The 26299-nt window shown below is 45.6% G+C and overlaps 1 protein-coding gene across 1 annotated transcript in view; it reads left to right on the plus strand.

Moving 5' to 3' along the window:
- The first annotated feature begins 3972 nt into the window (after window positions 1-3972).
- LOC144138911 (uncharacterized) overlaps window positions 3973-26299 on the plus strand; it is an 85045-nt gene continuing 62718 nt past the window's right edge. Inside the window, exons 1-3 of the mRNA XM_077671429.1 lie at window positions 3973-4122; window positions 20458-20571; window positions 22450-22607. Of these exons, the coding sequence (XP_077527555.1) occupies window positions 4080-4122; window positions 20458-20571; window positions 22450-22607 (315 nt within the window). The 5' untranslated portion in view covers window positions 3973-4079. The remainder of the gene's footprint in view (window positions 4123-20457; window positions 20572-22449; window positions 22608-26299) is intronic.

Consider the following 26299-nt stretch of genomic DNA (forward strand, 5'->3'; position numbering starts at 1 on the left):
TGCATATTTGCATTTTGTTTGTAGTTGTGAAATTGTATTTTTTCGAAATGGTGTACTGAAACTGTTACCTCCTGTGTATCACATTGTGTAAAAATAAAATCACTTTTCAAGCCATATGTTTCATTTGAATGGTAGAGTTTGAATAAAAGTTCCCCGCGTCATACTGGCACTGTTGTGTAAGGGTTCATGGTCGCAGTCAAGCGGTCAAGTCTGCTTTTAGCCCATGGACCCCTCCAGATGTATCTCTGGGAAAATGAGCCGATTGAATTATCCTTGAAGTATGTGTCTATATGTTCCCCTAAGGGACAAGTTTAGAACAATTACAAACTAAAATACATTAGTACCTAATTTTGACATAGTATTATAAGTCCTTAAAGTTAATGCGGAAGAATTACTGCGTTTGTGTGTTCAGTGTGACCTCTCTGTGAATTTTAGACCTATCCTTTGTATAACACATGGAAAATGTGTCAATGACTGTGCTTTAGTGCTATTTTAAATTACAATTCTGCTATTAGGTTTAAATTTGTGAACAGCACTGTTGTGTACTGTGTAAATCGGGTGGCTGAGGCCTCTGTCCGGCCGCGTCCGGCCGCGGCCGCCTTTAATTTGAGCCTCCCTTGCTTTTGCCAAGATATAAAAATCAAAATAAAAAAATGCGACCTGGCCCCACGTCTGTTGAGATTGCGGACAACCCACGCAAACACTGTGCAAATGCAGTATACATCAAACAACACATCGAAATATAGCCGCCGAGCAAGAAAGATCGATTTGACCGCTGCATCAATTTGCCGTAAGCAGAATCAGGCTAGATTGCCTGTTACGGAGTTCAATTTTACCCTTCCTTATTTTTAGCTTGGTGTTTCCACAATTGTGGTTGTACCATTGCAGTTCAGATCTAGTGGGCAACATCAAAATTTTTGAGCTGGCCTTGGATATGTCCGACTAAACGGAGCCTGATAAAGAAATATCGATCGCCACATGTGCGGCGGTGCGCAGTTTCCCGCGCGACAAATTGATCCCGCGCACCGAGGTTTATATTCAGCGCATCTTGTGATTTGCCGCAGAGTTTTAGGCGCCCAAACACACGCGAGGAAGGTTATTTGCTAATTGGCCCGGCCTAGGCAATGTGCGGTTTATTTTTGCTGCCGCATTTGCGTCGCAGGCAGCGGCCCGCAACTGCCGCGTGGTCTTTGCGGCGTATATTCTTTCGACATAAAATGAGTATCTCGAGCAAAAAAACCCACGGCAAAAACATGGTATCTCCCCCTCAGACAGAATGAATGTTTTTCAAGATATTTCAATAATCAAGGTGTTTTGACCATTTTTCGCATACTTTCAAAATTCTTACAATACAACCCAGGGGTATTTCCTGAATCCTTAAAAACACCAGTGACAGGTACAAAATACCTCGGGCTGAGAGATCACACGTAAGAGGCCAAATTTGAATAATTTGAATCAGGCTCTTTCGGTGGAGCCGCTAGCATTAGCATAACAAAACTTAGCGCTGTAGTAAAACTAGTCAAGCGAGCGTAACAACAAGCACGCGTTCCTCTTTACGCTCCGCAGTAAGCTAACGCCCAAGTAGGTGTTTAGCAAGGCTAGCGTACTGTAAGCTACCCGATATGCTAAAACACTCCTTGCGGGTTGTTTCCAGCGGTGGGTCCCGTCCTCTGACCAAAACACAAGCCTGGAACCTAATGCGTGGTCATACATCAGAGGAAAAACTGATGTGGTCCTGTCGCGACTGTTCTAAACCAGTCAGAGTGACCCCACATAGTTTCAGCTCGATTAATCTTATCAGATCCGGAGATCTTCAGATTTTTCATTCTACGCTTCTATAGGAGCCTCCAAGGGCAACTCCACGCTATGTATTCACTCTTAATTTGGTGTGCAGCAGTTATTGCAACAAAAAAAAACAATTGGCGTGAAAATCGCTAAGTGTGGGTGTTGCCGAATACAGGCCCCGGTTTGGGTTCCCTGAGAACGCCATTAGGAGATTCGTGTAGACTGAACGTGAACGGTTCGCTGAGCAGCCAGATTTGCCATCGCCAGGTCCGGTAAGCACGCATCACTCATTAAGTACGACCGAGGTACAAAGATGTTGGTAAGAGGGAGAAGTGTGTGGCTTGAGAAATGGGACAGAATGTATTTATACTATATTAGCATGCTGACAAAACAGATGAGTAGAATTGATAGAGCGCCACATTGTGCAAAATTATCGATAGTTGCGACTATAATTAGTAGTTGTTCTACATCCTGAAAGCGGAAGCAAAACCAGCGTGAGCGCAAGAATCAAATAAGACGCCGACACCGTTCACTGGCATTTTCTGCAACAAGCGAAACGTGGAATAAAAAAGTCGTTAATATTTCAGCAACGTGCCAATAACCAGCCGCATGTAAAGCTGAAGCGATAGTTTTTTTTATGGTAGAGAGGGGCCAAAAAACTCGCTATCTGGAGAATGAATCAAAGGCACGGCAAAAACTGCTTCTTTGGTGTCGTTGATATCTATCTTTAGCTGGTGTTGGTTCACGGTAGTACCTCTCGGTTGTGGGACGCAAATATTCAATTGCATGGCGAAATAAGATTAGCCAAATGGAAGAGACTTTCTGAAAAGAGCGCTTTTTCTCATTAGGCTGACATTGACACCGACATGGTCTCGCACGTAGACATCACCAAGTGAAGAATACAGTAAGTGCGGAATAGCTTTTTCGTGGTGCTTGTCCTCACAGTGTAAAAAAGCACCGAATGTCCAAACTCGGGTGGGTTGTGTTTTCTGAATGCCGAGTAGTCTAACCAACAATCGTGCTTTTCTAACCACACTGCTCACTCGGAAAGTATCGATACCTGGTAAAAATGTTAAAGTTGAAGATTGCCTACTAAGTTTGCCCAATCGCACCAAAAGTCAGAATAACAATTTTCAAATTTGAAAAAATCACGTCTCGAAATTCCGGAGAATGTAGTTGCACAGGTCACGCAATAAACTAACATCTCACAGCGTCAAAGACCGCCCTTTCTGAGCAAACACTTTGAACATTAAACGTTGACTCTACAGTGGGCGCTTTGCCGACTACCGCCACAAATCTTCTCCTCGAGAACATGGCTCCTTATCTGACGAAAACATCAGGCAGGATTGCAGCCGCTCCAGAAATCTGCGTGGGGGCGACGACTCCTTTGAACATGTCTGGCGTGAGAGGCCGTCGGGTCGACAACAAGGAAGTTTTAAACAGACAAATCGTGTCCCCTATATTATCTCGCCTCTCTGCTTGAGTCTTACGCCCAGCTGACACCCAACAAATACTATTTAGTTTCACAAACGATGGAAGAGAAAGTTCCCGTTAAATAAAACAAGAAGAAAACTCGATGCCTATTTACATTACGTCATTTTGTTGTAAAAATATATTTACGTACTGCGCATATAGGTCACATAAACGCCTTTTGCATCACGTCTTTGGTCGTAAAAATTGTGCGTACTGAATTTATTAAACAAAACGTGTCCATTATGTTTTACGCCGGAACGTCGGGCCGTTCTCGCTCATAAAATACCGCGGTGAATGGAATTTTCAAAACTGCAGCAAAGCCTACCCCTATTACCGGGCTGACGTGTTTTTGAGTTTCGGCATTAACATTTATGTAATGCTGCAGGAAATTCTTGCAGGCACATTGTATGCCCTTTGAAGTCATCTTTGAGAACTTTGAGGTCATCATTGAGAACAGTTTTTTCTAAGCGTGGAGTGGATATGGAGTAGAACAGGTCACATTAGAGAAATGTTTTCTTTCTAAGCATGAAGTGGATATTTCTAGAACTTCAACTGGTCTGGTACTGGAGCGCAGGTGTATGTTGATTCCTAGTTCTCCTCTTAGCTGAGTCAGTGCCAGCACTCCTTTCTCGCATCCTTATCGGAGAAGAGAAGAAATAACGAACTTGAGAGCAGGCGCAGAACGGTTCACATGACACCCTTGCTTTAGTTGGCGGCTGTTCAGAAAGCGCTGAGCATTTGCCGCAAAAAAACATCAAGCAGTTCCTCGTCGCTCCACGAACGAACAGCGCTACGTGGTTAGCCGGTCGGCGTCGTGTACAATGAACGCTGCTTTGCTCGTCGCAACTATTTTCCTGATCTACGGTAAGCTCGTTTGTTTAATTTGGTGATATGTTCTTTTCTGACTCCCCAAATTGATATACCGCACCTGTGTATGTGAAGCCACTAGCTTTGGTGACGACTTCATAGTAATTGGGGAAAGCAAGCCCATTGATAATATTGTTTTGAATCCCAAAAGTTCGTCAAATGTTAAAGATTGTATCTATACCACAGAATCAAAGTAGAACTTCAAGCACGAGGGAGTAATAAAAAAAGCGCATGTGGCACAATAAAAAAAATATACCCGAAACAATAAATTTTCCTCAGCTTGATAAGCGTATACTTTAGTTTAGAATGCAATTTCAGCACACTTGCAAAATGGCCACAATTTTTTTTGCAATGCTTCGTTGTTGCAGAACTTCTTAAGCGCAAGAATTTTTTCATTGGTATTGAAGGACTGACATTCACTAAAACTGCTGTAATTACACCATATATTTTTTCAGCCCCAATTATTTTTGCTGTACAATTTTAGATGTATTCATTTTTTAAATAAATAGAAAGATTATAGACAATACGCAAACATTCGTTCAATCCTCCGGTGGCGCAGCTTTTCTCAAATCTAAAATGTTATCTCCTAAAAACCTAAATGTCTAATCAGTGATTTTTTGAATGCCACGGTTCGCAGTACTTTTTAGGAAGGGGACACACAAAAGTAAATGTACCGTTGTCGGCACAAGGATCAGGTATTCGGTTTAAGGTAATGCCTTACATTCCGTTTTTTGAGGTTTTGCTTCACAACTGGCAACGTACAGACAACGTATTTCTCAATGCTGTATAAGCGTCAATAAACTGGTACTAATTGAGCTCAACACGAAGTACGATTACAGATTGTATGTGATTCCCAAAACAACAGCGGTAAGTTGATGAGGTGGACGAGATGGTGTATTTTAAAAGCAGCTTAAAGAATAGGAATCACCTAGAAATAAAAAAAACTACATCGAAGCAATATGGGTACGAGAATTGACACTCTGGAGTGCTTTCAATCGCCTCACGCCTGGGCTCCCGCCTGCCTCAGTTGAGCTGGCTGCCCAAAAACTGATTTTCCTAATGCTGCATATTTCTGAATCCTAAGCTGCTGCAACGCAAACCAAATGAAATTCCCATGCCCGGAGGTGTTTGACAGTGAGCAGTGCAGTGTGTGTGGAAGTGCAACAGCGACTCTTACCCACATTCTCTGGGACTGCACTTCGGACCTGTGTCCACCCGGGTCACACCCTGGGGGCTTACCGACGGACGTGGTTTGGGCTATGCAGTCAAGAGACTATGAAGTGCAGTTGCAGGTAGTCCAGCGGGTCGAGGCGGCTCTCGCCCGGCAATCTCGAGGGCGGGCTGATGCCGCGCGGGACCAAGGGATGCGAGCCCTCGGGACCGCCCGCGGTCCGGCCGGCCCGAGTGGAGGTCGGGGGGACACCGCGCCTTGACGACAGGCCTAGAATAGTCGGGCTGTGGGCGATCCTGCGTGGTCCGCCTGCAGCCTCTGTAGGATTTTTGATCCAATAAAGTCGATTTCTCTCTCTCTCTCTCTCCCCTGATCAAAGTAACGAACAAAGGCCCAAGCTGCACCTCACTCAAGCGAAATGAACCTTTTCCCACGTTTTGCGAATTCACAAAATATTCCCAGCCTCATATTCGAAGGTGCCCTCCAAGTGCAACCAACAAGCCACACTCTACCTCACGGGAGCAGGGTGCGACCACATTAGCAAAGTCCCTCTTAAAAAACATTGGCCACGAATCTGCTCCTTTCTTTGCAAATGTCGTCAAAAGACGATAGTCTTTGTAGACATTTGCCAAAGAAATGGCCCCCTTTGCTTTCCCGCTCACCTCTCATGCTGTTCCTGTACCGTCGCGCTCTTCCCAAGGTAAACACACTAAAGGTTTCCGCAAGGCGATTTGAATTTACCGCGTTCCAACGCTACAGGCCGGGTTCCTCGATGCCAGCGCTGCAGTACGGCGGAGACACGCGTGAATGGAGGCGGTCGACTACAAGGTTTATAGATCCGCGTGGCCGTGCCCTACGTGCGTTCCAAGCAAAACGTGGAACCTAGCTAGTGGAACCTTACGTTCCTGTTGCCGCGTGATTTTTCATATGCCGCCAGGAGGCGGCGGTTTTCTACAGCATATGTAGAATATCATTTGTTATCAAGAAACCAAGCATCCATGAATTTTTCTAATAAAGGCACAATGTAAATATCCCTTGTGTACTAATTTCCTGCCTTATATTTGCGTAATGCCTTGTTGTTGTTCAACAAATTGACAAGTATGAGCATGTGAACCAGGCTTAGACGTTTGCATTTGGCTGTGAGTATGTAAGACTATTGCGCAATATCAATACGCTTTCTAGCGGCAGAAAACAAGGAGGTGGCACCCTTGGACCTGGTTATGTTGGTGGCCTTGCATAGCATATGGCGCTCGCGCATGGCCTGGCTCCACGGTGATGTGGACGCCCGCCCTACGCGGCAATGTTTTCGTGAGTCCATATCCCAGTACCTAGAAGTGCAGAAGCGCAAGGTTGCCGCTCCTGAGTGGCTCGGAAGGATTGAACCCTTGACTACGCTTGGGAAATTTTAGGGAGACATCAGCCTTCATAGGTTGGTGGCTTGTCGCTCGAGTTGCTCATGTAAATAAGTTTGTTTTGTGTTTCTGTGCTGTGTCGAAAACCGGCATTAAAAAAGAAAAAAAAAGACAGACCTACGACAGACATACAGACAGACCAAAATTTCTGGGTTGAAGTAGCCCGAGAAAGACTATCGTCTCTAAAAGCGCAGCAGAATTTGGGGCAATCTAGCACCGACTGTGATGAGCAATGACTAAAAATCGCCAAAGCAACAGCCGGTGGCCTTGATATTGAAGCCCTGTACAAGGGGCACCTATTAACTCATAACAATCAAGGAATTGATTAGTTATTTCTCTCGGTGATTAGTTTACGCTGGTTCAATATAATTGCTGGGGTTTCCTTGCTCCTACTGATGTTGAGGCCTGGGTGTTTATTGCAGTAGCTCCAGCTTTCTAAAAGCGGAGCCGTTTAGCAAATCGTTATTTTTGCGTCCGCGGTTAAAAATGCTCCGAGAATGCAACGCGCGCGCTTGAGCGCGTGCCCCACGGCAACGGGCAGGCCATTAAAAAAAATGACGAGCGCTCGTGTGTGCGTGCCACGCGGCGACCGCCTAGCGTCTCTGGCGCAGGATTGTCAAGCCAAGCCACGGCCGGACTGGAGGAGCGGCGAGCGCGCACGCGCCCGCCGCTCCTCCAGCCCGGCCGTGGCCAAGCATACCCAGTTAGGAAGATTCGCCAGGATTGGCCAAAGTACGCCTGCGCTCGCCTAAATCGTGGCAGCGCTGCCGTTATCGCAATCACACTGCTCGCATCACACACTAGTTATGGCTCCACCCACGCTATAGGTTTGTGCGTTAGTCATTCGCGTGTACTACAAGTTTGCATAATATTCCGTCTTAGAATTTTGGAAGCTCAGTCGAAGGAATTTGTCGGCCACGGATCGTCCGCACGCCCGATGAGGAGGCGGCTTCCCTCCATGCTGGTCGTCCTATGGATCTAGAACGGAAACAATTGCAGAGAGGCAACACGGACCACGTGGCCACACAGAATCCGGCCCAGAGGCCTTGGTTGCCCAGAACGACTCTGTTAAGCACAAACAGGCCACATTCTAAAGCAAGGTCAATAGCTAATGCACAGATAAAGTTTACTGTCCAATGATTGTAACTTACGCGTTACTGTGAGCTTCCCTATAGGAAAAGCGAATCCACTGCTATCACAAATTTACACCGTCGTGAGGTTGCTTAACCCTCTTCAAGTCTTGGGCCTTATTGTGAGCTTCCTTGCAATTTTTTCGCTGCTCTCCTCGCTGTTTTCTTCATTATTTGCTATTCGGCTTCGAATGCAGATTGCTATGACGCTGGTTCGGCTTAGTTCAATGCGTTACCGCGCTCTCACTTCTGTCGTTCATCGCATTGACGCGGCCCACTACAATTCATAGCTGCAGCTGAAGTAGATAATCAGGAGACCATCACCGAAAGCACCACACTAACAAAATAAAAATCAGTGTGGGGTATGCGATTAGCGTAAATTATTCTGCCGGATTTAGCAGTTTATAAATGCTTTGCCCATTTAAACATCTCGTTCAAGCATACCCAAAAAGGCACAGACAACCGATTTTTGTGGAGTGCATGTCCTTCAAGTCAAACGAAAACCACCGTTTTATGTAACTGTAAAGAATTTCTAAAAGAACAGACGGGAATAAATTTAATTTTGCACTAAAACTTCGGAACCCCTAAAGGTGGCGCCATGAATTGCTTAAACGGGGCACTACAGAACGTGTCCAAACAAGTCCGATACTTTGAACGTGTGATTTAGAAACAGCACAAAGGAATGGAAAATGCCGCACATTATCGGTGTCTTAGTGGGGGACAAGCTTTTAAACACCTGTTTTCATCCAAGGTGCAGTTAGACATATTTCCCCGTGCGTCTCTGGGTCATGGTTGCCAGTACAGTCGAGCCCACAAATAACGGCCCCACTTAAAACGAACATTTGCTTATAACGAACAAAACTCGTGTGACCGTCAAAGTATACGTTATTGCAATTGCACAAAATCCCACATACAACGAACGTCTTTGAGCCCTGCCGATCGGTTATAGCGAACGCTCGACGCCGCGATGTGTGTTGAAATGAAGGCCTCTGCCCAGCGCTGCTGGCGCACGAGGACGCGCTACGGAAGTGGTTTGTCGACGCACGGCTGGCAACATACCAATAAGTCACCGAATGATGCTGCGCAAAACCAGAGACTTCGCATTCATGTTCGATTTTCGCGACTTCTTCCTATGCCTGGATACATCGGTCCAGAGTGCGGCATGACATTGTTTTAGTCGATCGTCGGCCTGGCGGCGTCCTCAACTGATCATAATGTTGCAGCATGGCTTGAAAAAAATTGAGAAGTTTTTTCAAGCTATGCGGAGCGTGACGTCTATAACGCAAATGAAACTGCGTTATTTCTCCAGATGTTGCCGGATAAAACGCACGTTATGAAAGGGGACACGTGCAGTTGCGAAAAGCATAGCACGGTGAACGTCACAGCACTTCTGTGCACTAACATGGATGGCAGCGACCGGCGCATGCCCTTCGTGACTGGAAAATTGAAGAAGTCGCGTTGAATTTAGGAGCTATGTCTCCGTGCACTGCAGGAACAAGGCTAAGGCGTGGATGACGCACGACTTATTTGCGGAGTGGATGAGTGAGTTCTACCGTGACATGCAGAGGCAAGGCAGGCGCGTGCTGCTCGTGATTGATAACTGCTCTCTGCACCACGTGCAAACCTCCCTGACGGCAGTGACCCTGCTTTTCCTTCCACTTCAAAAGTGCAGCCGCTTTGTTTGGGAATAATACATGTCTTTAAGGCATCGTCTAAGCGCCGCGTTTTGGAGCGCTCGGTCATAGCTGTTGACCACCCGTAAACCAACCTTCGGCTCCGAGTTTCGCTGTATTCAGCTGTACAGATGGTGACGGCTCCCTGGTTGAAGGTGACAGCCACTTGCGTGCGGAATTGTTTCCGCAAGACCGGCTTCGTCAACACACAATGAGAATCCGAGCCTGGTGCTTCCGATGGTCAGACCGGCGACGATTTGTGGCAGCCAGTCATCGACTCCAACATGGGCTGTCTATGACACCGGCTCGGATGATTTCGTTTGCGCCGATGAAGATGCTGACACTGCGGAACCGTGCACGGACGAGGGCACCATTAATGAGGTGCGGGTCAAGAGCGATGCGGAGGAATCGGACGCGGACGACGACGAAACTTCTGAGCCTGCGCCTATGAGTGCGCCTGTTGCAATGGGCTACATAGAGGACCGTAACGCGTTTACGCCAAGGGACTCAGCGAAGAGCACGCGGCTGCTCTAAATAAACTGGCGCCCGCCCTCATCAAGTCTGCACTTGGAAACAAACAGCCATCACGGACTTCTTTGCTAAAAAATAAATACTGTTTTTACTTCTGCTTTTTAAACTGCGGTTCATTTACTACAAACTTCGGGATATAACGAACAGAGGCCACGTGACGCTCAGGTTCGTTATAAGCGGGCTCGACTGTATTGTTTTACGAGGGCCCCGTATGGCTGACGATTCTAAACATTCCGATTTCAAATGTTCTAGGTTGATATCAGCAAAGCAATTTTGGGCGTGAGTGTTTTACGTCACGCGCTTTCATTCGGTATAAAGAAGATATACTCGATTGTGCGTGTAACTTCTGGCCGTAGGGATGCGTCTAGGTCCGACGGACAGACCGACGGAGATGGAGAGCAAAGTTTTTGCGGTTAAGTAACTCAAAAAGCGTATCGCCTATAAAATAACGCCACTTGATGCGTTTTGAAAAATGCGATTAGCTGTATTTGCTGCTTTGAACACGGCAGTGTCTAATCAGCCGTAAATGCAAAGCCTGACCGACAACGGTACCATGCTTTAGAAAACAGGCAAATGAACATATCTAGTCGAAGCAGACATTCCTGAAACTAAATTTCCCGTTAGACGGTAGTGCCTGAAGTGATAGGACCGAAAAATTAAACAACCACCTAGCAAACCAGTAACATCTCTGCGACGTCCCAAGAAAATACGAATGTCTATGTCCCAGCAGTATCTCAATTAGACATCCGTACAAAGTGCAGTATTTTTATAAAAGTTTTGTATGTTGAGATGACGTTGCTGGTACCTTAATGTCAGATGCTCTTTCAACTATTCGAAAGACGTACTCTCGATGTTGCTGCTGCTTTATTTGTGGACGGTATTTAGACATATTTTGCTGACGTTCAGATGTGGCGGGTATGTCCGTTTTTTACTTCGTACATGTCTATCGCAGTTACATTTATTTTAGCTATATCTGTTATACTTTATTTTCAACCTCTCCGCAGGGGTACTCTTTTGAAGCTACCAAAGGGTTTTGTATGTGTTTTGTATGGGTTTTGTACCAACGGGTTTTGTGCAACTCTTCAAATCCACCAATATTTCTTTTACGGAAATATAAATACGGAGGACTAAATAAATAAATTAGACTCAACATATGCCTGAACAAAATTTGATGCTCATAGGAGGTTTTATTCAGTGAAACCACCATTTCACTTGGTCGTTATACCTTCGTAATGAAAATACTAATGCTGACCTGAGAAATCACTGGCGACACTGTTCAGCCACATATGTCGCCAAAAAAAGTTCCCCAGCTTGTACCAATGGTGAAAGGCTGGAGGAACAGGAGAAATGGCGGGCTTTCCCCCGGCCACTTTCCTCAGCCTACGCACATGTTACCACGCAACGGCGGAAGAGGCGGCAATAGCCCTAGCCCGCATCACGAGGATGCCACCACACATCGTAATCACTTATTCGAAGACGGCAATTCAAAACTTTATTCGTGGTAGCGTTTCGGCTACAGCACTCAAGATTCTCCAAAATCCTCATACTCAACCACTCGACATCGTCGGGCCTCCGGCACGTGGCCCACAAAGCAGCACGATACCTAAAAAGCCGTGCTGGGCTCGCTCCTGCTCTCTAACACAGAGCACGGTCGGCACGCGATCGTCTGCTCTCGTATCAAGAAGCCACGGAGCATTATCGCCTCTCCCGCCACCGTTTTCCCACTGCCCACACATCCCTCACCAACGCTCAGAAGCGCCAATGGCGACTCCTTCAGACCAGCTCTCTCGCGTGTCAATCCCTCCTCCACAAGACCTACTCCTCTGAGTTGCCGGCACCCAACTGCCCCTCGGTTACTCCCTGGACGCAATAAGCCACGGCATGTGGGCCTGTCCTCTTAGCCCATCCCACCCCATCTCCGGTGTCGAACTGTGGGAGGACGCAGTCGGCAGCTCGCAACCGGCGGCGCAGCTACCTCTGGTTGACCTAGCCGTCACTGCCGCCGGCAGCCTTTGGCCGGCAGCCACCACGCGTTCCTACTCAACTTGCTTGGAAAATAAAGTGATTTCTCTCTCTTTCTCTCTCCCTTCGTCGGAGACCCGGCTGTTGCTCATGACATGGATTTCCTAACTTGCTCCTCAAAGCTCTCCATGAGTGGCCGGCCGGAATTGTTTTGTCCGTTGGCTTAAACATATTTACTAAGGTTGACCGTGTAGTACGCGCTCGAAACGGCGGCTACAACGGCGTCTGCAGCGCGAGCTGTTCAGTGCTGCCTACTTCCAGCGCAAGCGTACGTGAACTGGCGAGTAGAACAGCACGCCAGAGATTACGTCACAAACGCTGGGCAGAGCATTTCAGAAGGGCAAGTTGCATGATGCCGGGTGCTCGTCCCGAGGCGCACGCTCACGTGCACTCGATAATTTTTCGTTTTTGAGTGCCCCTCACGTGGCGTAAACCCACGCAAAAGCCTAGATGAGGCTGGGCGCTCCTCGCGTGATTCACGCCCACATGCTCTTCTGTTTTCTGAGCTCAGTATTTTCTTTTTTGTGAGCTCCAGACGCTTTTGTGAGCTCCAGAACGTGGAACCTAGCTAGTGGAACCTTCCGTTACTGCTTCCGTTACTATATGCCGCCAGGAGGCAGCGGTTATCTGCAGTACATGTAGAATATCATTTGCTATTGAAAAACCAAGCATCCATAAATTTTATAATAAAGGAACACGGTAGATATACCTTGTGTACTAATTTTCGTCTTATATTTGCGTAATGTCTTGTTCCTGTTCAACAAAGTTGACAAGTATAAACATATAAACCACGCTTAGACTTTTACATTTCGCTGTGAGTATAAAAGACTATTGCGCAATATCAATTTTACTTTTGCCGGGTGGCTGAATCGAGTCACAGACAGACAGACGGACCGACCGACAGACAGACAGACAGACATACAGACAGACCAAAATTTCTGGGTTTAGGTAGCCCATGAAAAACTATCGTTTTTATAAGGCGAAAAGTTCAGTGCGCGAACCGCTATCACAAGGGCGCACACAGCGTTTCCCTCTCCAGGGTAAAGTCACGCGCAACACGAAAAGCGTTCAGGCACCGATCCGCCTTTCGAGCCACGCAAATTCTCGTAATATGGCTTGTGATGAGGCGTACCCATCACGATAATGTTTTTGTTGAATACCACAACAGATAAAAGGATTGAACAGAAACTTAGCCGAGCGAAGCGGGGCAAAAGAACTCAGAAACACGCCGTAGTTCATGTGGCCTACATCTTGAAATGCCGCAGCAACGACCAATCAGAAGGGCCGTTTCAACGCGCGCCGACAGAAAGGCCAAACTCGCTTTAGCATCTATGTCTTACTTCGTTTGTGCTCCTTTCTTTTTCTGCCAATCATGCGTTTGTGAACGAACGAAGATAAAAGAAACGGTAAGGACCGGAAAGAAGGTTGCTCGGCCGATCCAATGGCACTGAAATGGCCGCGATCGGCGGCCCCATTGGAGAGATACAGCGCTACGAAATTTGCCGTTTTTTCGCACATTTGAGCTGACATTGTACCACCTTGTGACGGTTTACGGCTGAAAAACTTTGCAAATGCACAGGAATATGTGGCTTTCAAAAAAAGGCGATGTTGTGGTCTTTTTTCCGAAGTTCAAAGACGGGTCCCCCCTTAAACTAATCAACCCAAATATTCGATAATGGATGATTTTTCGAACCCGTTCAAATATTCGAAACATTTTGAATACATAGTTGTCGAAGCGAATACGAATATATCATGTTTAATATTCGAGTAATATTCCAATATTTGGAATATTCACACACTCCTAAATTTTAATCTTGCTGTGTTCCTGCGATATTGTAAATTTTGAAGTTTGTTTTCATTCATTGGTTCATTTGGTGAGTCCGACTGTTGAAAGCGGTTGAAAACAAAACGGACGGCTAATCTTAATATTTTCTCTAGATTGTTGATATCTTTTTTAGAATGCGGTTCCCACAACTCACATGCATATTCCAAACCACACCTGGTTGTTGTATTGTATACGAGAAGTTGAGTACTGGGGGGAGAGCTTTTGAGTTTATGCCTTAACATGCCCAATTTCCTACGTGCGGATGAAGAAATCGTTAGCGCGGGAAGACAGAGTTAGTTTGCTAGTGGTTATTACGCCAAGATATTTGTAAGTTTCTATTAGTAAAATGGGCATTCCTTTTATACTATACCGGTAAATAAATGGCTGTATACTATACGGGTAAGTAAATGGCTGTTGCCTGTTAGTGATGCGCATGAACATAGTTTTATCAGGGTTTACATTCATTCCCCCGCGGTCACTGTAAGAATACTTCTCCTGTCGTTGCAGGTTTTTGAATTAACCCAGAAGAAGCACTTCGATATTTCGTTCGTTAAACTGTTTATTTTCACTTCTCGTTGGAGCCAATTCGAGCAGTCGCAGGAGCGATGCTCGTCCGTGGGCCCCTCCGAGTCGTTGTCCTTACTTTCCGCTTTCGCGGTCACCAAGCGCCAGGCCACTCCCCCTGGCTTCCCCGAATTCTCCGAGCGGATTCTCCAATTCTCGATTGGATTCTCCCGAATTCTCCAATTGTTACGGCCAGAGGCGCCTCTTAATGGCTTTTCCTTTCCTGCGCCCGGCCGTTCTGTCGTCCCTCTGTGGTCTCTCTCCACGACTGGAGGGAAGGTCTGCGCACAGTTCTAACAGTCACAGCACGTAGTTATGGCTTGGACAGATTGGTCCAGCATTGGCTGGTCATTTAAGGAGTTAATTGAACAGAATAAAGGACAATCATCTGCAAATAAACGAATTTCGACACCTTGTTTACCACATGTTGTAATATCAATAATATAAATAAGAAAAGTAAAGGCGCAAGGGCACTTCCCTGGGGAATACCGGAGTTAACAGGGAGGGGGTTGGAATAAACACCGTTGATGTCTACAAACTGCGTACATGAACTTAAATACGATGCAACCCATTTAACAATTCTAGAAGAAAAACCAATGAAATTAAGTTTTGTGAATTAGTTTGGAGTGCGGTGTCGAATAAAATGCCTTGCTGAAGTCAAAGAAAATTTATCGGTTTAGCCTGATTTATATCGAACTGAGAGAATGAATGGACAGAAGAAGTTAATTGGGTAGTTGTATAAAGAACTTCACGGAAACCGTGTTGGAATGGCGAAAGAACATTTTGCGTGTCTAAAAAATTGATAATTTTATTTTAGATGATGTGTTCCAGCAGTTTACAACAGGTGCTTGTAAGGGATATCGGTCTGTAATTGGTTATGAGGGGATTCTTTTCTTTTTAAGTACGGGATTGCTCGAGCGATAAGCCAGTCTGCGGGCACAATGCCTTGTGAGAAGGAAAAGCGAAATTATATAACAAAGAACACCTGGTTAGCAATATGTAGTTTCAGATAATACCATCAATTGCAATTTGTGCGAATATGTCATAATCAATCATCGATAATGAAGGTTATTTCAAATTTATATCAAACTCGACTGTATAATGCCAGGGAAAATATACCGTACAGACGAAACTAGTATAAACTGTAATTGCTTTAAAATGCGTAATATTTGGCTATAGGTAATGCAAAGCCAAGCAAAATACTAAAACAGCGACCAATAACTGCAAATGTTGAGTTTGCCACAGTTATCAGAGCTTTCAATAGAAGGAAATAAACTGAAGATAACATTAAAATCTTTTTAGTCAACAACCGTAAGTCGAAATAGACATTTTATGATATCGAAGGTTTTCTGTACATTTAGTCCCACTGTTTAGCAAGCTCCTACGCTCGTGCTGCCGCACCCTTTATTCTAGCCTTGCCAACACTTTTCGTTCCTGACGCCCTACAAAGTTTAGTTTCTCCTCTCGAAGCCACTCCTTAAAGCAACAGTGCACGCGACGCGATGATCTCTTCCTCGCAACAGACGTCCTCCGACATGTCAGTAGCGCCTGCGAACAACCCCCCCCCCCCCCCCCACCCCCGTAATGAAAAATATCCACTAAGTTAGAATAAAGTTAAAACGTCTTGAATAATGCTACATTAAAATTTAAAATATTATGATGATACGTGTCCAGTACCAACTTATTGCTCCAAATCGGTACAAGAACACAAACACTTTGATGAACAAAGAGAGTGAAGCAATAAAAATCAGTTATATTTTGCCCTAAGCATATTTCAAATATTTTACTTTACGTTGCGTCAAAATAAAAATATGTATATAAAACGTCAACCCATTATTTCGTGCAGGCTGGGTGAGGGCTCCGTTGTATTCGTTATGAGATGCACCCGACAGGGAATTGCGTCCTGTTTGCAAATGCTTACGCGCACACAGGGGGGAAATTTCGAGCGCTGACGCTTGGACAAACACGATTATCTTGCGAAGGAAGGGAAGAGCGCAAGTTATCACAGCACCAGACACGAAGACTAAGACTACGCTGGCGCAGCGCTGTGTCTATGGTTATTCTTGATCACTGGGGTCGGCATATTTGCGCTCTTCCCCACCCTCATAATTATTTAGAGAATATGAGGACAATACATTATTAGGCGAAGAATTTGAAATATATATCGAATTTGCCCTACTGGCACAGCGCTCATTCGTCGAGATGATCATGAGGATGGCTTACTGTGCTAGTTGGCGAGGCATCATAAAGGGCTTATTATCGACGGCTTCGTGAGCTGTTACGCCCTCGTCAAGATGATCTAGCTCAAATTAATGGGTCTAGAGGGAGGCTGGCTATGAACAGTTGAGGCACAAACCATCGTTATGAAGCTATGGTGCAGGGCGGGCAGGTACCCCGGTTCTTTGATTGGCGCTGCCGAATGCTTCGGGTGCAGCTACGGGGTCTGTAGTCAACGTAACCTACGAATTGTGAAGCCAACAATCCCTTCTCTTGGTTTAGGTGCCGGGATGTGGGGAACGCCGTCCTCAGGCTCGTACGGCGCGTTCACCTTTATGCCAAGCAGGTTTCTGAATAAGGAGAACACTTCTTGAAAGACGAATGGCGATGGTGCGCCGCGGGGAAGTGAGAATTGGGAAAGGGATGCGACAGGGAAAAGTCCCAATTCGTACAATGTGTACACTTCCAGTCTCTGGGTTCTATTCACAAAATGAGCGGTCAGCTTAGAGCATGGCACCAGACGTGCACAGTTCGCACTGTTGACACTGACTATAAGGGTACGGTCCGTCCGTGACAATCTGTCAGACTGCTACACCATTTGTAGAGAGGGTTTTGAAGGGCGCACTGGGTAATTGCTTCTACAGTAGCGGGATCGTCACGGACACGATTAAAATGCTTCAGTACAGTGGCGGTGCAGGACCTACAGGTAACTGATGCTGGTCACGGACGAATTCAGCACAAAACCAAATAATGTGGGAGAGATTTGATATGTCATCAGGATTACAGAGGGGCACCACCGTAATTCAGAGCATGCTGGACTGCCCATTTATGTGCAATCTGGGGAGTTCGGTGCATTCGCATGTACTTATTTGCAAATACCTAGCCCGCATGCGAGAAGGGCTTGAGAGGGGTAAGGAGGCAAACCGGTGGTTCATCTTGCAAACGCTTGCTACTTTCGTTTTTGTTGGAGCTGGAGTTGCCAATCTATTTGGAGAGGGGGATGGACGTATCGGCCTTTGTGGGACGTGATGATTGTACGAGTACACTAGCGCTCGGCCGCAGGGCGGAGTTGCTCATGTTCCTATAGCATCTCCTAAGTGGCTTTGAGGAGGGGGGAAGGCTCAGCCTGGGTGGACATTGCCCGGTTCGAGTACATGCAGCGGTCGCATGAAGAACAGCTAAGGTCAATACCTCCAAGGGAGGCCTGTAATCACTTGCGCCATGATAGGCGTGTCTCCTGAAGATTCGTGTTTCACTCTCCCGTATTTTTGCCTCCATAGTCTGCCTAAGCCAGCGAGCTTGTGTGATCCGAAAAGCCTTCTAATCCAAGTTATGTGATGGGATTTGCTTGAGTTTGTGGCGAAGGGTTAGTGGTCAACAATATTTTAACAGTGACCAATTGTGTTCTTAGAGATGCATTGCTTCTAGGAGGCGGGAAGCTGGAAATCTGACACCAAGCTGATATTTTTTTTGTTATTCTGAAATTGTTTGCCCAGTAATATGAAAATATTTTGAAAATACCCAGAGCACAACTAAGTGCAGGTTGAATGCCATTCTCGCACATGTCCCCAAAAATCTATCCCGGAAAGTCCGCCTGAAATTAAACTGCCTTTTGTAACATTGCTGTTGATATATTTTCTTGATTTGGAGTTTATTTCTCTACAGACCTCAGGCAACCGACCTTCCACAGCTTTCTGTTTCTTTCAGAAGGTTTTATTTTCTTTTTTTAATATTTCGCGGAGAATGTTGGAGCTTACGCGAAGACGGCGTAGAAACGGCGTAGAAACGCGAGATACAATGTTACTCACAACCCCTGCCCGCAATACATCTGGTATCACCTCTTCTGTGACAACACGTATCACCACCAGTGTCCCCACTGGTTTCAGTTGTATTCGGAAGAATCTAGTCTTAAGTCAACACTTGACTTCGCTAAGTCTTTGCAAAGATGCAGAACACACAGGGCGAAAAGTGGCAAATATCTTCTCCAACCATCCACCAATTCAACGTTCTTGAAAACTATCTAGTGTCTCTGCACCCAGCAGACGTACTTCACCGTGAGGGTGAAGCGATGACCGCAGTTCACAACGAGCATTTTGTTGTTCGTCACAGCGACCCTGATTGTAGATGGTAAGATATTGGGCTGTACTTCTCGAAAGTCTTAGACACTTTTTTGTGTCTCATGCATTGTTATCCCAGTGTTTATCACACTGATATTTCCCGCGGTAGCATTTTCGTAGTTAAAGAAACCAATTGCAACCACTTTCTTACACGGTCACCGCATTGCTTCAAGTATAATAGTGCTATCAAATGTGACGCGATTACAGCTCCACTTAGGTTGTGCTTTATCAAGAGCAAACGTATTCATGAAGTCGTGCATGCAGTTTAATATTTATGTCCTCAAAAATAGACCCACAATACACTTTATTACTGTGCAAGAACATTTTATTAGAAATAGCGGAGCGAATGACTTCTAGCACAAACGGCGCATCCTTGTGACGGGTTTCGTCTGCGCAGTATACGTTACAGGAGATCGTGCCTAACCATCATTAGTAAAAACCATTGCACGGGGTGTGAGCATTTTTATTTGCAGCACCGTCACGTCTGTCACCTTTTTCTGAGCCATTAATGTAACATTGTCGCTGCGTGGTGTAAAAAGAGCACCCGGCATTAGGTTATTGTTTCTTTTCACGCCACAAGCCCAATAAAAAAGTTTGGCGCGAAAAGTCAAGAATCTTTCTTGTTAATTGACGCTGCTCGATTGTCTTCTTTTTGCAGCAAAGAGCGATAACGTCAGTGTTAAATGGCGCGGCAGACGATGGGAGGCAAAATCAAAATGCGTACACGCGGAGTTATGATGTTCACAAAAAAAGTGTGGAGGTGTACGAAGCAGCCGCCAATACTCACGCCTACTCTCGTGACCTAATCGTACTGGAGATATGAGGCCTTTTTATTCCAGTGTGCGCTACACGTTCAGAAAGCCACGCTTCGTTATTCGTATTTGAATCCATTTTGATAGTACAGATGGTACTCTGACTGTAACAACGTTAAAGAAACGAGCACAGATCGTTTGATTAATGCGCTTGCAAAATCGACAGCTGTTTGTTCAATTTTTCTATGATCGCAGGAGTGATTACTGCCATTTTACGTGGGAAAGCGTATATAATAAAAATTATTTATTTTAATCGTCGAAGCAAAAGCACACTTTGCAATAGTTTTCTGCTAATTAATTCTAATGGTCCGGTTATATTTACGCTATTGTGTTTTCAGTGTTGTTTTAATGGTCACTAAACTACCGCCTCTCGGGTCTACGGCGTGGCTTCGTACAATTAGGGCCTGGGTACTCAAAATCTAACCTTTCATTATACAAGTTATGTTTCTCGTTATTCACGTGTCTTCTGCAATTACATGTTTCCGAAGCTCCATGTGCAAACAAAAATACAGACTGAAGCAGGCGCTCAGCTGCAGAAACCTGAAATTCTGTGTTAAAGAGATATAAAATTCTTAAAATAAATGTTTACCACTATTTACACAACCCGGTGAACAAATGCCGTGAGTGAGAAAAAAAATTGTTGCGGTACCAGTTCCAGATTTCTTCCAGGACTCAGCAGGTTCCAAACCCGCCTTTTGTTTTTTCGGAAAAGGTAAATTCTTCGCCTGCAAACCAAAATTACGGCACAAAACTCAGTATAACTACTACATTGATTTTTGTTGATTGTAATGTAAAGGCTTCTGTTCATACCATTCGCCTCGTTTTCTGTTTTCTAATGCCAACCGTTTCCCTTTGCAGTCCGTAACCTTGAAGGACAAAATGAAAGAAGTCATCCTGACGGACCAGAGAAACATCTGACCACACTTACAACAGCCGAAACTGAACCTTATCCGAGGAGGAGAGTTAAACGAGGTAAGTTTGAAATGATTTGGATCTTTATGTTTGGGTAAGTGCTTAGTAAATATACGGGACAGTTTTCATTTGGCAGCAATAGAAAAAAATTGGTACTCGCAGCCTCATTGTGTTTATGTGAAACGTTGTGGTCATTTACAGTACAGATGTGATAGCTGTCAAAAAAGAGAGCAGGGACACAGTACTTCTCCTAATCCTTCAGGCAAGGCTGCTTGACTGGCAACTTAGGATATGTGGGGAAGTGTGCATATCCTTACACGAAGTTCGTCACCGAGTCTGAGCAGTGCACAACCACTCCTGTGTTTCCTCGGACCTTTTTGATACGACAGCCAAGGGGCACTGCCTTTCGGCTTCTACGTTATACCTTCGGGACGGCTTCGTCACCTTCGGCAAAATTAGAGATTTGCTGTGCAGTTAACCGTTCATGTGGTCACGGTATGTTGACCTCTAACTGCTATTTCACAATTTTGCACAGCGCAGGTAATCGGGGGTGCATTGCAAGGCGTAACTGGGTAGTCTTAGAGGCAGCAACCGCTGTTGCTAGTGTTAGTGTAGCGTCTGTTACGTGAGGAGATAGTACGTTCTCGCAATGCCCTTCCCGGTACCGCATAATTTAGGCTTAGGGGTGCACAGCCTTGCAGAGTCAATCTCCAACCAATGTAGCCTAGTTTGACCGGATCTTTTAAATGTGATCAGATCCCTTGTAAACATGTCTGTGCTCTCTCGTAATATTCAATATTCATTTGCCACCTCATAAAGTTGAGAGCTAGCAACTTGTAGAAACATCCCATTTACCCTGAACTTCAGATTATTCTGGTAGAGCAGAGGCCATTCAACTACGTTTTACACACTAGTAGGAGTCACATAAATTACCAACAGCCAGTTGAATGCTCAAAAAGCAAAGTAAATTATCCCAGATGTTGTTCTAACGACTTTTTATAAGTAATTTCTGGAAAGGCAGCCGTTTGGCTTTCTTCTTTTTTTATACAAATTGTACAAGTTACACTCTTGCTTAGCAGTTTTGGCTGGCGTTCATAAATCACTCAGCCATGCAGTTGTGTACGTGCCCTTTATGTATAATCATGCCCTTAGATCTTTAACGTGACCGCGTTACAGGCTGCTCGCGGACGGTACTTTTTACTACTCTGCATCTCTCAAGGTTAATATTTGAGTCTCACGGGGCCTTCAGCAACGGGCGCGCAATCAGTTCATTTTTTATCTGTTGAGCCGCTCTCAGCATGGCCGCTGTGTTACCCCGTCACCTGGCCAAGGGTAAACGGCTGCTTCGCCCGCGCATGATCACTCAGCACAGGCTGGCACGTGGATGCATGCGGTTCACCGCAAGCGATCCGAATGAATAGGCGAGGTTTTAACGGCTGCTCCACCAGCCCTCGTTCCCTCAACATCGATATCGATCTCGCAACGGCTGGGCTTGCATTCCTGCCCTTCGCCGCAACGGAAGAGCAATTTCAATCACCTGATAGATATATCGAAACAGCTGCGTGGAAAACTGCAAGCAAAACCAACCGTTCCCATAACACTTTGTGTTTTTGTTTCGCTCGTGACAAGTAGGTTTTGAAGTGTTAAACCTGAGCCATTTTTGTAGTACTCGGTATTTTTCTTCCTTTTTGGTGGTTCTCTTCACGTTCTACTTGTTTTATTATCAAAAAAGTATATTTTTAGGTTTGTGATGCGTTTCTAGCTTCCTTTTATTTTCTGTGACAGTTTGCAAAAGACCAGCATTATTCATTATTTGAGAAAAATGGCAGAAACTCTCCACCTAATTGCTACAATGTGGCCGTGCATTATTTCAAAGGTTTTGTTTATTTGTGTTAAGCATTCTATATGTTATTTAAACTGTTTTATTTTACTCTGCAGAGGAATGTGGAGGTGACATTGATGGGTCATATGGGATAATAACAAGTCCGTCGTTTCCAAGGAACTACCCGGCCCGCACTAACTGCACCTGGAATATCATTGCTTCGGAAACGGAAGGAATTATACTTAACTTCACAAGCTTCCAGCTAGAGCACCACGTGAGTAAACAACTACAGTGAAATATAGCAAAGTATTGGCTTTCGTTACTCTCCAACATCGCTAGATGGCCAAATAATGGTTGTTCCCCAACTGGCACTTTCAAAAAGCATCGCTACCAGAGAAAGGGAGCTGCGAGACACGTGACCAATGCTTTCTGTGGGGATGAATTGGCCATCCGTGCTATAGAATGAAAATATTTCTTATACTAGTCAGTAGACAACTACCCGCGAGTTAAATGCAAAAAACGTTAATGTATAACTACAAACATCTTGTCATGGCATAGCATCTAATTCTATGTTAAAATCATTCGTTGGAGCCGGTTTAAACTACATCGCCGTTTCTCCAACCACTTTTCGCGTTTCCTTCTGTTCGATGGGTGGTGTTTGTTTGCACGTGTTCAAAAGATAATTGTTTGAGCCCTGGCTGCTCTGTCAGTTATGCCAGTAGCCACTAAAGTACGCACGTCCTTCATCAGCCGTTGTCGAAGATTCTCGAGTAAGTGTGAATGGTTTCCGGTCATTTGCTTTTTATTCGCCCCTGGTGAATTCATGTGTAATAATCTGAAAGATGTCTGTGACCTTTAGGGAGTGGGCGTCTTTACCTGCAGGGCAGCATCCAGGAAAGAGGACATCTGTACTCAAGTATAAAGCATCTGGAAATAGTATAACGATGATTTTGATGCTTGCTTACATCTCCATGGTTTTGTGCTGAAAAATGACGTCTCACTGCCGGCTTTGCGTCATCACTTTCTGTGATACGTAGCGCGCAGTACAGCCTACGACGAACGGAAATGGTGGTGCAGAGTGGATTTTACATCTGAAGGGAGCCCATTTTTGAGCTTTCGTTGGGCGATTTTTGCGCAATTGGCCCACAAGTCACGGCCGTCGGTGTTTGAAGCACATAACACGGCTATTTCACACCATCTGCAATTTACATCCGAACATTGTCTCTATAGACACTACTTATAAACATTTGCAACACGCATGTACAATTTCAAATGCTCTTAAACGTCGCCTGTACACGTGACATTTAAGAGCATTTTTGTGAGTTGCAATCGTCGTCATTCCCACTTCAACCGCTCAGCCAGCATTCACGATTCCCGTTCTACGGTGAGAAATGCGAATGCTGGCTGAGCGGTTCAAGTGGGGTTCAAGAACACCTACTGAGCGGTTTGAGAACACCCACTTGACACGCCAAGTGCTCGGCGCGTCAAGCAGGTGTTCTTAATTTTACGTTTTCTATCTAGTTAAAACGTTTATTCAAGCAAAACTGAAGCTGTTACCTCGTAAATAAGGGCTACAAATCAGAAATATGTGTATACGTTTATACGTTTTCTATTGCAGCAATGGTTAGAAAATAGTGGTCACGTATACGATAGCATGTTTACGATTAGGACTCGACCTAATTTATTAACTACTTATGCGATTGAGTTGCTTATGGTTTTAAGGGGAAATTTTGGTTATCAAAAACATACACAGCACCCTCAAATTTTTCTAACGGCTACATCATAATTCGTGTCGCAAAGGGATAATTTTCGTAACAGCGTACTGCTTTCGTGATTCCCCAATCTTGGTCGAAGCATACGGTCTGGCTATTGCTTGGCTTCACTTTAACCTGTACCTTACTAGTATTTCAATCTCCGGAGCTTCCACTCCCGGTGCCACAACATTTGCTTGCGCGCAGTTCCTGGTTCAGGCTCCGTTGCCCGCACGCTTCTTTATATGGACGATTCCCTGAAAAAATTTTCTACCTCACGTGTTGCATAAAATGCACAGGTATAAATCGTTCTCCCAAACGGAAGAACGGAAGATCGTGGCTCCGCAAAGAAGGCAGTCAAAGATAAGGCGAAGTATTTCTTTCCCTGTATTGTATACGTTTGTTTCCCTGCATTCATGTTGCATTGTATTTCTTGCTTTGAAAACTATGTAATTTCCCACCCTGCATGAACCTTCAATGGTCCGCAGTATGAAATAAATAAAATAAATAAATAAATATATAAATAAATATTAAAATTGGTGATATGCTGCCAGCAGTAGAGAATTCATAGATATGTGCGCATAACACCCGGAATGCATCTTGAGGAAGTGAATTCTGGTTCATTGAACCACTCAAAAATGATTTTTAAGCAACCTTCTGTTCTAGCCTATGATATTGTCACGAAGACAAGGACGATGCAGCATTCTTGAATGAGAAACACGTTTATTGGAGCGAACTTGTGCTCCCCTAACAACTCAAAAGAATACAGAGGCGGCGAAGCAGCGGTCAACAAAGTGACTTGCACGGGCGAGTATCGCCGAATCGAATGCCCCGGCGTCCGCACTGCAGTCTTTTTATCTTTCGGCGCGCGTGGTTCTCGAAACGTCGATTCGCATCGAGAACATAGTTGATACAAGAAGATTATTCTGGGTTGTTCACGTTAGATCGGAATGCTCTCCCTATCACAGCAGATAACACATGCGGCACAGAAAGTAAGAATGGAACACGCGCTTCCCTTGGCGCAGAGATAACCCAGACCGGAGCAGCCCGGCGGTAAAAGCAAAACACAAATAAACAAACCCAATGTATGGTTCGCGGCATTACCCCCCCTCTAAGAGTGCATCGACCCGATGCTAACATAAGCGACAGTCCGAACAAATGAAAATAAAAGTTCTTCATCGTCCGTAGAAAGGTTTTAAGCGAACGACGTGGACGACTTCAGGCCGCGTGCGTTGTCGTGATGTGCCGGAGTCACCATCGGGGATCACTTCGTAGGTAAGTTGGCCAACACGTCGTAGAATCTGGTAGGGTCCGAAATACCGTCGCAGGAGCTTCTCACTGAGTCCGCGTCGTCGGATGGGAGTCCCAACCCACACACGATCCCCTGGTTGGTACTGGGCGTCTCGGCATCGGAGGTTGTAGCGGCCCGCATCCACCAGCTGCTGGTCCGTTATACGAACTCGAGCGAGCTGGCGGGCCTCCTCCGCACGTGTAAGATATCCGTGGACGTCGGCGTTGAGGTCGTCGTCTTCTACGTGCGGAAGCATGGCGTCGAGCATCGTAGTCGGCCTTCTACCGTAGACAAGCTCGAACGGCGTCAGCTGCGTCGTCTCCTGGATAGCCGTGTTGTACGCAAACGTGACATACGGAGCACTTGACACATTGAGCACATTGACAGCATATCTGCGATTGTCTTGTTCAGACGTTCTGTTAGTCCGTTCGTTTGGGGGTGGTACGCCGTCGTTCTTCGGTGATCCGTGTTGCTGTAGCGTAATACTCCTTGCATCAGCTCCGCAGTAAATGCCGTTCCGCGGTCTGTGATTAGGACTTCCGGGGCTCCATGTCGCAGCACAACTTGGCTTATAAAGAACTTCGCCACTTCTTGTGCAGTCCCCCTCGGAAGAGCGGCGGTCTCTGCGTAGCGCGTCATGTAGTCTGTCGCTACGACAATCCACTTGTTCTGTGATCGTGACGTAGGGAACGGGCCTAAAAGGTCCATTCTAATCTGTTGAAATGGTCTCGATGGGACGGCGATCGGTTGCAGAAGTCCGGCGGGTCTTGTCGGCGGGGTTTTTCGTCGCTGGCAGTCACGGCAGCTCCAGACGTAGTGGGTGACGTCAGAGCTAAGGCCGGGCCAGTAGTACCTCCCCTTGATTTTTCCAATAGTGCGGGCTGTGCCCATATGTCCGGAAGACGGGTCGTCGTGGCACGCTTC

Source organism: Haemaphysalis longicornis, unplaced genomic scaffold, assembly GCF_048455015.1.
Source record: "Haemaphysalis longicornis isolate Haplotype H1 unplaced genomic scaffold, Haemaphysalis longicornis Haplotype H1 scaffold_5, whole genome shotgun sequence".
Lineage (NCBI taxonomy): Eukaryota > Metazoa > Arthropoda > Arachnida > Ixodida > Ixodidae > Haemaphysalis > Haemaphysalis longicornis.